Source organism: Protopterus annectens, chromosome 6.part0 (genome assembly GCF_019279795.1).
Source record: "Protopterus annectens isolate FY-2018-M chromosome 6.part0, PAN1.0, whole genome shotgun sequence".
Lineage (NCBI taxonomy): Eukaryota > Metazoa > Chordata > Ceratodontiformes > Protopteridae > Protopterus > Protopterus annectens.
The window spans coordinates 1,845,832,374-1,845,844,491 of record NC_056737.1 but is presented as its reverse complement, the minus strand read 5'-3'; the positions used below and the strand labels follow the sequence as shown (position 1 = coordinate 1,845,844,491).

General features: G+C 38.5%; 1 protein-coding gene across 3 annotated transcripts in view; it reads left to right on the top strand.

Annotated features, from left to right (window-relative positions):
* The window catches only part of STAT4 (signal transducer and activator of transcription 4), a 3,571,511-nt gene that overhangs the window by 1,171,128 nt on the left and 2,388,265 nt on the right, over nt 1-12,118 (top strand). For all 3 annotated transcript variants that reach the window (XM_044075198.1, XM_044075197.1, XM_044075196.1), the window contains one exon: nt 3,656-3,745. In XM_044075198.1, coding sequence (XP_043931133.1) covers nt 3,656-3,745 — 90 coding nt within the window. The remainder of the gene's footprint in view (nt 1-3,655; nt 3,746-12,118) is intronic.

The following is a 12,118-nucleotide window of genomic DNA, read 5'->3' as shown; positions in this document are numbered from 1 at the left end:
AGGTGTTTGGAAAGGTACATACCAAAGGGAGCATTGTACTCTATTATTGACCTGATGAGGGAAGAGTACAGGGGGGTTACAACCTCTTTTTTATTCTGGAGGCAATGCCCTTGTGAGATGAGCAATATAAAATGCCCTTCTTACCACTGTGCGATTGAAGTTAAGGTTGCTGTCAAACTGTGTTCCCAGATCTCTCACAACTGACTGTGTGCTTTTAGGGTATTGCTATTGATGTGGTAATTCACAGGAATATCACCCTTTCTGAAAGAGATCTTCATGCTTTTTTTGCATCAAATTTAAGACCATGACTTTGGCACTAGTCATTAGTCTGCATAAGACCTTCTTGCAGGATGTTAACATGGCTAGGGGTTTCACTGATAGCTCCCAGTTTGCAGTCATCAGCAAACTTTGTCAGCCACAGTCCTTTAGTTTTAGCCTGCACTTCGGAGAAGTAGATTCTGAACAGTAGGGGTTCCAGAACCGATCCCTGTGGAACACTACTGGTTATGGGTCTGCTGGAGGAAATAGAGTCAACTATTTTGACCGTATAACTGTTTGACCTTTAGAAAAGGGTAGGAGTAAATTACATAGAAAAATGGAAATTGTGGAAACGAAACATGCATAAAAATGTTTTGGAGGAGGAAATGAGGTATAAAAGAGAGTAGGAATTGAACAATTTATGTAATGTTTTTATTGTTTGACATGTAACGATACATGTGATGTATAAGATCTATAAATGTGAACGTATTAATATGTTTTGATTACTTTTATATAAATGTAAATGTGCATATTTCATAAGTGTTAATTCAGTAAAGCTGTTTAAAAAAGGAGGGGCAGAAAATTCTAGCTACCGAGCTATTAAAAAATATCAGTGGCTCTTAAACGGGTAGTTAAATCAAGCGCTAATTATAAGCATAACACTTCAGATAAAGATAGAGTACTGGTACTACATTCCTGAGTCTGTACAAAAGCAGGGGTTTGAAGTTTAGTTTTCAGATGTAAATGAACAAATGCCACCCACACATTAGTTTTTTTGTATCACAAATTAGTTGCTGTTCCCTTTAATCAAACCATAAGAGTGCACAACAAAAGAAAATATATTCATCCCACACTATCAGTGTTTGATTTTGTCATTTTTCACACTGCATTTTCTGTAAAAGTCGTGTTGTCTTATTATGGTTTTTGTTGCTATATGTTTGCATTATATACTGTTTGTTTAAAGCTAGTCATTCAGCTCAAGAGGAATGATTAATGTCAGCAGTACTAATTCTAACTGCAGTGTTAAAAAATTGAGTGCAACACAAGTCAGCTCAGCCTAAGTGACACATTAATTACAAGGGTCAGATTTCTCACACTTCAGCACCGAACTACTTTTATAGGTTCATGGATGAGTACTTGGCTAACTGTCCTTGTGGGCCATTTTTTAAAGCCTAACCAATTACCCCGTTTAAGAATCAAACCTTTTACCTTGTGTTTCTAAGGTAAACATCTTAACCATTATACCAACCTCCTGCCCATAAATTCATAGCTAATTACTAGTTTAGCTTTCCTAATAGGCCATTTTAAGCCTAACCAGTTTCATTCCCAAAGGTGAGAATCAAACACTATACCTTGTATCTGTAAGTCAAACACCTTAACCATTATAGCAAACCCCAATCTTAGATTGAAAAGAGTAACTAACTCAGCTAGTTTTTCAAATCTCACATTTAAATGTGTTTTTAAGTCCAAGATGGCTATTTCGCAGTGTATTCCCTTTTCTCTGAAGTAATGTGATCTCTGAGTTAGTATATATAAGTTTGGGGGGGTGATAAGTTTGGGTGTGTGAGAAGAAATTGGCCCCTGCAAAAAAGAAGATTAAAAGAGAACAGCAGACTTTGAGATTCGCTCTTCTCCTGGATTTTCGGTCTTTTGTTTTTTTTTTTCGTCTGCTTGGCACTTGGCATTTCAAGTGCTAACATTTCATTAGGGAGCTATACTTCATGGTGGGCTGCAGTGTTCTTCATTTGTTTATGGGGTTGTATAAGACTCAAGAGTACAATTATATATTTGTATACATTTTTTCATTACAAAGACAACAGAAGGAGACCTTTCTGCAATAATACCAGATACTAACTCATTACCACAGAAAATTACTTTGCACTTTTGCTTTTTTACTGTATTCTTGCTGACTACACAAGATCTTTAGTAGCATTCATTGAGTTTCATCATTGCGTAGATGATTCTTAGGTTTTCTTCCATACCTCTCAGGTGTCCATATTTGGTCTGCTGCTCATAAAATATGTGGTTTTCTGGCAAATCACTGAGGATTGAATTCACTAAATATTAACACACATTTGAGTTTTAGACTTTATATCCTCCAGAAAATGCACACTAACATAAAACCTGTTGTTCTAGCAGCTTTCTAAGTTTATAAGGGCAGTCCTTAAAAATTGTCCCTATTTTTGGGCCTTTGTCCTCCGCCATTATTTTAGGGTTTGTCCATATTCTTGCATCAAGAGGTTGAGAGGTTTGCTGCCCCCCCCCCCCCCAAGTCATATAAATGTAGTCAGAGCTTGGTTGTTGTGTTTAGATCTCAGAAAAGGATGTTATGTATATTGGTTATGTGTCTGAAGTCTGACAATGGGGTGCAAAAAAACTGAACAGACCAAAGCACTGATTAAAAATTGTAACCTTTTGTTTTCATCATTGGAAAATTCAGCATTAAATTATAAACAAAGACTGGCTGCTGTCTGACACTTGAAAGATGACTGCTGGTAATACTGAGTCATTTACAAAGTTTGTAATATTGCTTGATAAAGTAGTATATGTCGTCATCTCAAGGTGATATGGTTGTCCATATCTCTTTCACTTCTTGCTTGATGTATCACAGTGTTATTTAACTGGTTTAATGTAGACGAATATTATATACCGTTGTCAGCTTTTCAAAGACATTCTGGGTCATCTTGTAATAGGAACTCTGTATACTTTTGTCTGTTTGCCATTTGTCAGTATGGTGGTAAAGGGTATAGTTAAAACACATGCAAGCTGTCTGAAAGATGCGTTGATAGTCTGTTTTTTTCCATGCCTGCCTGGTCTACAACAGATACAATTCTACATTCCGTGTACTGACCAGAAAAGCATCTAGGTGCATGACTCCTCTAAGTGACCTCAAACTCCTGCTCACTCTTGCTGACTTATTTAAGGAATGCTCTTTTTGTTATCAGTTTGATGCAGAGGTTTAAAATTTTGTGCTAGAACGTTCAGCAATTCTGGCTTTGATATTCATAAGTTCTATTCAGCTACTATGGCGCATTGAGCAAGTCACATAACCAGACATTGCTCTGGGGTCATCCCTGGAAAAGGGACTTTGTATTCAATGGTTTTGCCAAGTTAATACTTTTTCCTTAAACAGTTGCTTTGTTTTGTAAGTTGTGAGGCACTTTATATGGCTCAGCCAGAAAATAAATATGCTGCTGTTATTATTTAGTTGCCTTTTCCCTGGTTGTCATCACTCTGTTGTACCAAAAGCAGCCTACAATGCATCAATAATTTCAATCAACTAGGGAATCTTCATTATGTTCTTAAAATACCACATAAGAAAACTGCCATTAAAGTAAAAAATGTAAATAAAATACACAATGCAGTATACAATGCTAAATACATTATTTCTTTTTAGGGACCACTGGAAAAAGCCATAAATGCTGCAAATTCAGACAGGCAAAGAAGTGTGGAATACAAGGTAGCTTCAGTAAAAAGCACTGCACAGGTATATTTATTTTACTTTTACGGGACATTCATAATACAGAGTGATATGAAAAAAAACATTAAGATAAAGTTATATGCACATTAGTTCTGTAGATACATTTGCAAAATCTGATTTTGATAACTCTGTTACATATACGCTGATCAAATGAAGTTTAACAAAATGCATATGTTTCAGCTGAATGACAACAAAAAAACTACAAGTGAAGTTAATTATAAACAGTAATATAATGCTGCTACTAACTGATCTCAGGATAAGACTGTTATTTCTGTGACCAAGCATTCTTTACTTTTCACTATAGATGTAATGAACAGGATCTTCAGTTCTCCTCACCAGATTGTATAATTCACATACCACTTCAGTGCCAGAGAACCTTTGTGTGGGTAGTGCATTATAGTAATTGGCCATTTATTGTTTTTCTTCATGGATCTTCATTCGAAAGCTTATTAACATTTCCTTGAGGTGATAGTGGTAAGCTGATATACATTTTTTTACTGCAGGTAACTGATTTTTTTCTACCCTTCTCTTAACTTCCCAGTTTTTAAAGATGGATGCTAGGGAATATGCGAAGAAACAGGAGAGAAGAGATAAAGTGATGATTACTAGTAGAGGAGAATCATCAAAACAAGCAGTAGAAGTCCCGGAAAAAAAAACATAAATCTATCCCACCAACCCGTCGTAATCAAGCTAAAAAACTTCTCAAAAGCTGACTACAACCTCCTAAGGGAGGGTATCTGTAGGTTCACACCACCACCACCCTCAGAGGATGCAGACAACTATGCTGAATAATATGCCAATGCAGTATACAAGCACCTGTACATCTGCATGGACTCAGCCATACCCAACAGAACTAAAACCTGCTCCTCAAGTAAACACAAACCTGTTTGGTGAACATCCTCTATCAAGAGGGTTTACAAAACTGTTGTCCAAGGGTAAAAAGGAAACAATTCCAAATTAGAAAAACACCCTCCTTAGCCTCAACAAGCAGATTAGATCATTAGTGAAAACCTCCAAAGCCAATTATGAATTGAAACTAGGCTTCGATACAAAGGGAAACCACAAAGCCTTCTTCAGTTACGTCAGGAACCTCCTTGGCAAAGCCCAGGTTTGTTGCAAATTAGTACTTAACAGTATCACTTACACTGATCCTGTTGACTTAGCGAACCTGCTAGCAGATATGTTCAGTGCATACTTTACCCCCTATCCCCCCCAAAGGCCCTTTCGTCAACCCCGATACTTGTCCTGCACCTCGCATCTCTGTGTTAAAGGTCCTATCCAAGGTAAAGAACACAGCTTCTATGGCACCTGATAGTATCCCAGGCTGTATTCTGTACCATCTCCAGCAAGAACTGGCTTTGCCATTGAGCACCCTGTTCAGCCAAAGCCCAGGCTTTATTCTGTACCATCTCCAGCAAGAACTGGCTTTGCCATTGAGCACCCTATTCAACCAAAGCCTAAGTACAGGCGTCATTCCAGCAGAGTGGAGAACTACAATTGACATCCCCTTGCACAAAGGTGGTGCCACTACTGACCCTGGAAACTATCGCCCCATTAGCTTGACAAGTCTGATCTGTAAAGCCATGGAGCATATTATTATGGATCTCATTGCCAAGGACATAGGCAATCTCCAAGCACTTGACCTCACCCAGTTTGGATTCATCAAGGGCAGATCTTGCCTGTTGAACCTGGTTGACTTCTTTGAAACTGTCACCAAGGCCCTGGATGAGGGAAAGTCAGTACATACAGGTTACATTGACTTGGCCTTGGCCTTTGACACAATCCCTCACACGGGCATCATCAGAAAGCTAATACAACTTGGCGTAAATCGCTATCTCATCAGGTGGGTGGCCAGCTGGCTCACCGACAGGGCCCTAAAGGTCAAAATAGGCACCTTCACCTCCGATAGACCTGTCACTAGTGGAGTTCCGTAGGGATCTGACCTTGGACCCCTGCTGTTTGGCATCTACTTCTCAGAGTTCCAAGCAAAGACAAAAGGCCTGTGGCTGACCATGTTTGCGGACTACTCTAAGTTGGATGCTGTCATTGACTCCCCAAATAATGTTAACATACTGCAAGAGGGTCTCACAAGCAACTAATGAGTGGTGCCAAAGTCATGGCTTCAAGCTAAATACAAAAAAATGTATCATCATGCCATTCAGCAGAAACATAGCCCCTACTGATTATCACATCAATGGCAACCCCCTAAACACACAATCTGTGGTGAGACACCTGGGTACTCAGGTTGACAACAGTATCACATTCGACCATTATGTAGCGGCAATGGTCAGAAAAGCCTTTTACTTGGTTCATCTCATAAGTAGAGGGGATTGCATCCAGAAAAAAGGAGGTATTACCTCTTTATACTCCTCCATTAGACCAATAATTGAGTATAATGCCCTGTTTGGTATGTACCTCTCTAAACATCTGCACCAACTGGAAAGGCCACAGAAATACCTCACAAAGAGAATCCATGGCCTCCAACACCTGTCCTATGTAGACAGGCTAAAATCACTCTCTCTCTACTTAGTATCATACAGTTTGCTCAGAGGTGATCTCTGTCTCACCTACAAGGCCGTCTCGGACCCTACCCTACAAGAGATGCTCCATATCCATAAGTCTAACTCCTCACCCATTACCCGCTCAAAAGGCTTAAATCTAATATGCGACATCAACAAAACCTATACACTTCCCATACATGTCAAATAGAGTATGTCGCTGACCTTTTTCAAGCACAACCTTAATGAGTGGATAGGAAACCACAAATTTGTCCCAGAGGTTCCACCTGTGACCCTCATTGTTAGGGGTGACAAGTGCTGACTAAGGTTTCTTTTTAGGGATAAACTCTTGGCTAGGCTTGTAAGGGCCCCAGGGCCATTAGCTTAATAACCTCATATGATCCTGTGATCCAGCTGTTCCACTTCAAACTCCAAAGATAGTGTACATTCAGATAACCCCCTCCCCCAATGCAAGATTATGAAGTGTTTTCCAAAGTACTGGAATTATTTTTCCTGAAGTGGCTTCTGCCAAAAGAAAACCTAGCAGCACTTTCACTGGTACTTGTGTTTTTTTTTCTTATGATCATATTTGATCAAGGGGGTTCAATGTTAGATAAGGCTAGCACATCTGAAGTGTTTTCTCAAAGTAGAACCACTGTAGCTGATTCTTTCAGCTCATGTTACTTCAGTTTTTCCTTGACTATAAGATATTTGCAAGGGAGTATCTGAATTCAGTGCAGGAAATCACATTGAAAACCAAGGACCCGTGTCAGTACCCTCAGTTCACCAATGTCATTTTATGAACAGTACACAGAGATGCAGATGTTTTCAGGTAAATATGACATTCAGAAAGTTGAGAAAAAGGAAAAAATGAGAAAGGCAAACAAAAGCAGGAGGATGAAGACTGGTTAAACCCAAGTCAAAAAATCCAAGTAGAAAAATAACCAGTCCACATGGCTGAATCTAATGAAGTAGCAGTTCCAAAGTTTAATAAAACAGCATAAAAATGTTAAAAACATCCAAGAAAAAGACAAATGCTTTTACAGCTATCCAGGTGGTTCCTCAGATCAGGCCTGTGTGGTTCTTCTGTCCACAGCGCACAAAAAGAAAACAGTTCTTAGGCAGTTTTCATGGGTTAGTCCAGCTCCAAGTTTGCCTCATCCTTTGGGTTGGTATCTCAGTTGTGGCCAGTAGTTATTCCACAGACCAGCCATCGTGTTCCCCTAGTCCTCTAGGTGTAGTCTTTGAAACCACCAAATACTGGGGGTTAGCCACTTCCTTTGTGGCTGAAAGAATGCCCTTAGTGCACAAGGAAGAGATATGTTCATCTTCTTGAGAAGGAGCAGAGTCTTCACTTGCCAGTGATGGAGTTTCAGATGCTAGGTTTAGTGTGCCTGAAAGCCAAACAATGTTAAGGGCGAATATGCTTAGTGAGGAAGAACCTCCATTCGCCTGTTTCTTTTTCCATGGACTGGGCAGATTTACTGAGATTTGCCAAGAAATTGATTACTTCTGTAAGTGTGTGTGTGTGTGTGTGTGTGTGTGTGTGTGTGTGTGTGTGTGTGTGTGTGTGTTGGGAGGGTGCCTCAGGAGTTTCTTCTCAGTCTGAGCATTTTGATTCTATAGACAGTATTGCTTTAGATTTTCCTGTTGAAGAAATTTCTTTCACTACCATTTTATGTAACATGAAAGAGACATTTCAATGGGATTAGAATAAAATTCCTATGGCACAGAAAATGTTTTATGATTTTTTTACAGATAAAGATGCCTAAAGCAACTGGTTCTCCTGTATTTCCTGCTTTATAGAACATTTTTCTCACTCCATCTTCATAGCAATATTTGATCCTTAAGCAGTATGATTGGTTATGTAAGATTCCCCAAACCTGTAAGTACACATTTTATAATCCTAAAGCAAATCCAGCAGTCATTTCTTTAGCCAAATATGCTGCTGAAAAAATTTAAATACTTCTCATCTCATCCTTATTGACAACACTGGGAAAGCAGTTGATAAGTTGGTCAAGAAAATGTATTCTTGTAGTGCTTTAACTTTCAGAACTTTGAACTGTCAAGCTTATATGTTAAAGTTTTTGCTTCATGCAGAAGTTAATGGTCAGTACAAAATTCCCAAAAATCTTTTGCAAATGGAGTCATCTGAGACGGCTGCTGAATTCACCTCTGCTTTTTACCAGCACCTGAACAGGTGCTGGTAGAACTCCCATATTAATAAACTGTACAGCTAAAGAAGGAAAATAATGGAAAGTTGCAAGAAAGCCCCATCTCCCTATCTCAAGGTTACACTGAAACATGCCAGCAAGGAAATTAAAAAGACTATTACAAAATGTAAAGCAGAATATTAACTTAAGGTTGCTACAGATTCCAAAAGAAACCACAAATATTTCTTCAGCTTTGACAGAAAGTTAAGGAATATTATCTAACTCTGCATTGAGCTCATCCATAGTACTATCACCCATTCTGACCCCAAGGATATAGCTAATGTATTATCAGGCATATATGGTGCTAGCTTTACCTCTCTTATCCACATTGTTGCCCCCTCTATCCCTGAGAAATTAGATTCCCCTGGCTAAAAATAATGCTTTCATGGGACCAGAAAACATACCAGGCTGCATTTTCATCAGTGCCAAGAGTGTGCATTATCTGAGCCTCTACTTAAACTATTCAAGCTCAACCTAAAGACCAGGTTTATTCCTAATACCTGGAGTACAGCCTGACTCTCCTTCACAAGGGTGGCCCCTGTAAAACCCAGCTAATTATAGACTGATCAGCCTTACCAGCCTTATATGCAAAACCATGAAATGTGTCATAGCATAACTCATTTATGCAGATGTAGGCATAATCAGTTTTGTAAAGGGTAGGCCCTGTCTCTAGAACCTAATAAGCTTCTTTGAAAAGGACACAGGGACTGTAGACGGTGGTCATTCTATGCACACAGCTTATATTCACCTGGCTAAGGCTTTTGTTACTATCCCCCATGGCAGTATTATTGAAAAATTAGGCAAGCTTAATGTAAACCTCTATAATGTCTACTGGATTGCTTATTGGCTATCCAACATATTTCATGTTGAGAAAGTTGATGATTCCCTCTCTGAATGTAAAGTTGTAACTAGTGAGTTGCCTCAGGGATCAGTCCTAGGTTTTCTCTCCTGTTTGGATGTATTAATTTTATGGAAGCACAAATTAGCAACTGGACTGACATTTCACGTCAGCATTTGTTAATTGAAAGGGCACATTGAGTATTTGTTCCAAACCTGGCCGTGAGAAAGCAGCCAAGACCTATATTAATAAAGATACAATCATACCAGCAGAAAGAGTTGATCCTGACAAAACTGTGGAAGAAGGGAAAAGTATAAAAAATTGGAGACAGCAGAGCATTTGTAGAAAATGATTGTTCACTGTGCATATACACCGTGCAGATGATAAGCAAATTTATTCCAGCAGTCAGGGAATGTTGAGAGACAGGTGTGAGATTCAAGCTGCTGTACCCGGCTGCCTTCAAAGCAGAATATTTTTTCCTGGAGGATCACAGACATTTTTGGATGCTGAACAGGGTAAGGAGAAATAGTGATCCAGCAAGCAGAAGGTGACTCTGATTCTCATTCTTCTAATGATAAAGCTCATAGAGAGGCGTTGTCAATGAAACCCTCTCCAGTGTTCCAAAGGAAAATGCTTGAGAGACAGAAAAAAACACAGGAGTTGACTAGAAGAATCAGTAGTACATTGGACTTGAGCCAGAGTCTGGTATTGGGAGATGGAGATGAACAGGATGAAGAACAGCAGCAATGAAATTAGAGGATACATGGCAGGCTGTAAAGCTTTAGTCACATGTGCAAAATATGGCTTTTCAAGAAAAAGTGGCTGAGAAAGACTGGGCTTTTGCTGACTTTGTTAAGCTTGTGGATTGGCTGTAAAACATGTACCCCACTTTTTCCCATTAATGCTTAGAAGGACACTAAAAGGAAAAAATAACTGTAAGTAAACCTATTTTTATTCTTATCAGTATTTTGTATAACACATTTCATAACATATACTACATGTCATATAGGAAAACAGTATATAACATGTAGTTTATATCATGAAATGCATGTTTTATAGGAAACCAGTATTGTATAGTATTATCAGGGGTATTTTAAATGTGGGGATAAACGTTTCCGTGACTGTTGTATATGTAAAAGCAAACAGGCACTTTTTAATTGTAAGAAATACAGGCTTTTCAGTAGAACAAGAGAAGAAAAGCTCAGTAGAAGCAAAATTAAGTTAATATGTTGTGATCTTGGGCTTCTGGGGGTGGGGTGGGTGTAAAAGTGCATTGATTATATTATATGTAGAATCAAGATAATTTCTCTTTATTTTTTACAAGGGTGGATATCTAGATTAATGCCCTTGACTTAAGATAAACATACTTTTGTAAGTAAGTTGGCTTGAAAAATATTACAAAATTATTAAAGCCATGAAAAATGCCCAGTTTCTTGCAGAGACGAGAAAAGATCAGACAACAGTCTGTGTATGTGGAAACACAGGCTGTAATATGCACCTTAGCATGGGTAATCTTAATTTTAGGTTAGGTTATGTCTGTGCATATGCAGCTGATGACTTGGGGCAGTTATTCCTATCCGGAAGATTAGACTTCATTTTTTGAAGCTATGCATAGTGCTGTGTGTTTGTTCTAAGTTAACAGGGGAAGGTAGTGTTCAGAAAATTTGTTTAGTTTTCGTTTGAGGGTTTCAGTAAAATAAAAAGTCTTGAAAGTGTGATATAGGTTCAGATGGAGATGAGAAGAAACAACTGTATAAAAGATATGCCTGCCAAACATCAGTGTATGAGTGTAATACATTAGTTGGAAATACACATTTAAAAAATGTTATTCATGTTGAATGGGAACAGCTTTTTTATCATAATGGCTATGCTACCCTTGTTATCTTGGAAATGTAAATGGCCTCAAAGGTATAAATAAAAAGGAAAGAGTATTTAATTATATTAAGAAATGCAGATTGTAAATGGCACTGCTACAGAAAACACATTTGGAAAGAAATTAGTATGTGCATTTGAGAAAGAAAGGATTTCAGTATGGATATTCAACAGAATATCAAAGTCAATGTCAAAGTAAACGTTATTGTCAATCAGATATACACAGCAGTGCAAGCTGAACACAATTACTCCTTTGATCCCTGTGCAAGACATAAAAATGAACACATAATTTGAATGACATTGACTATTCCACATACAGTAATAATTAAAATATTAACAACACAGTAAATTACCACAATTGTACAGGAAGACATTAGACAATATTATACTAGTAGGTGTTGCAAGACTATGACTTCACATTGTGATTGCTTAGAATATTGCACTTCATCAGTTGTAGTATGATATATTCTGAAGTTCATATTGCACATGTATGGAGTGGTGACTCATGCCTGATTATTGCACATTCAGGAAGTAACGGCATAAGAAATCAGGCTAACTGTACCAGTTATTGAAGCAATTTGCCAGAGTGATTGCAATAGATGATACAGAACAGTAAGTGGCATATTGCTCTAATTATTCACTGTCATGCCTGGCATTCAAGTTCAGCAGTCTTATGAATAGAGGGAAGAAGCTCCTGTTCAGGCTAGATGTTTTGCAGTGTAAGCTGCGATACCGCCTGCCCAAGGAATGGTGGAAGTACATGCCATGGGCAGGGTGACTGGGATCATTGATCATTTTCCTAGCCCTTCCCACACACAGTCATGTGCAGATCATCCATGGATGTGAGCGAGGAACCAGTGACTCTTTCTGCTGTCCTCACTGCCCTCAGGAGAGCCTTGCAGTCAGATTTTTTGCAGTTACCATACCAAACTATGATGTTATTTGACAGGATGCTCTC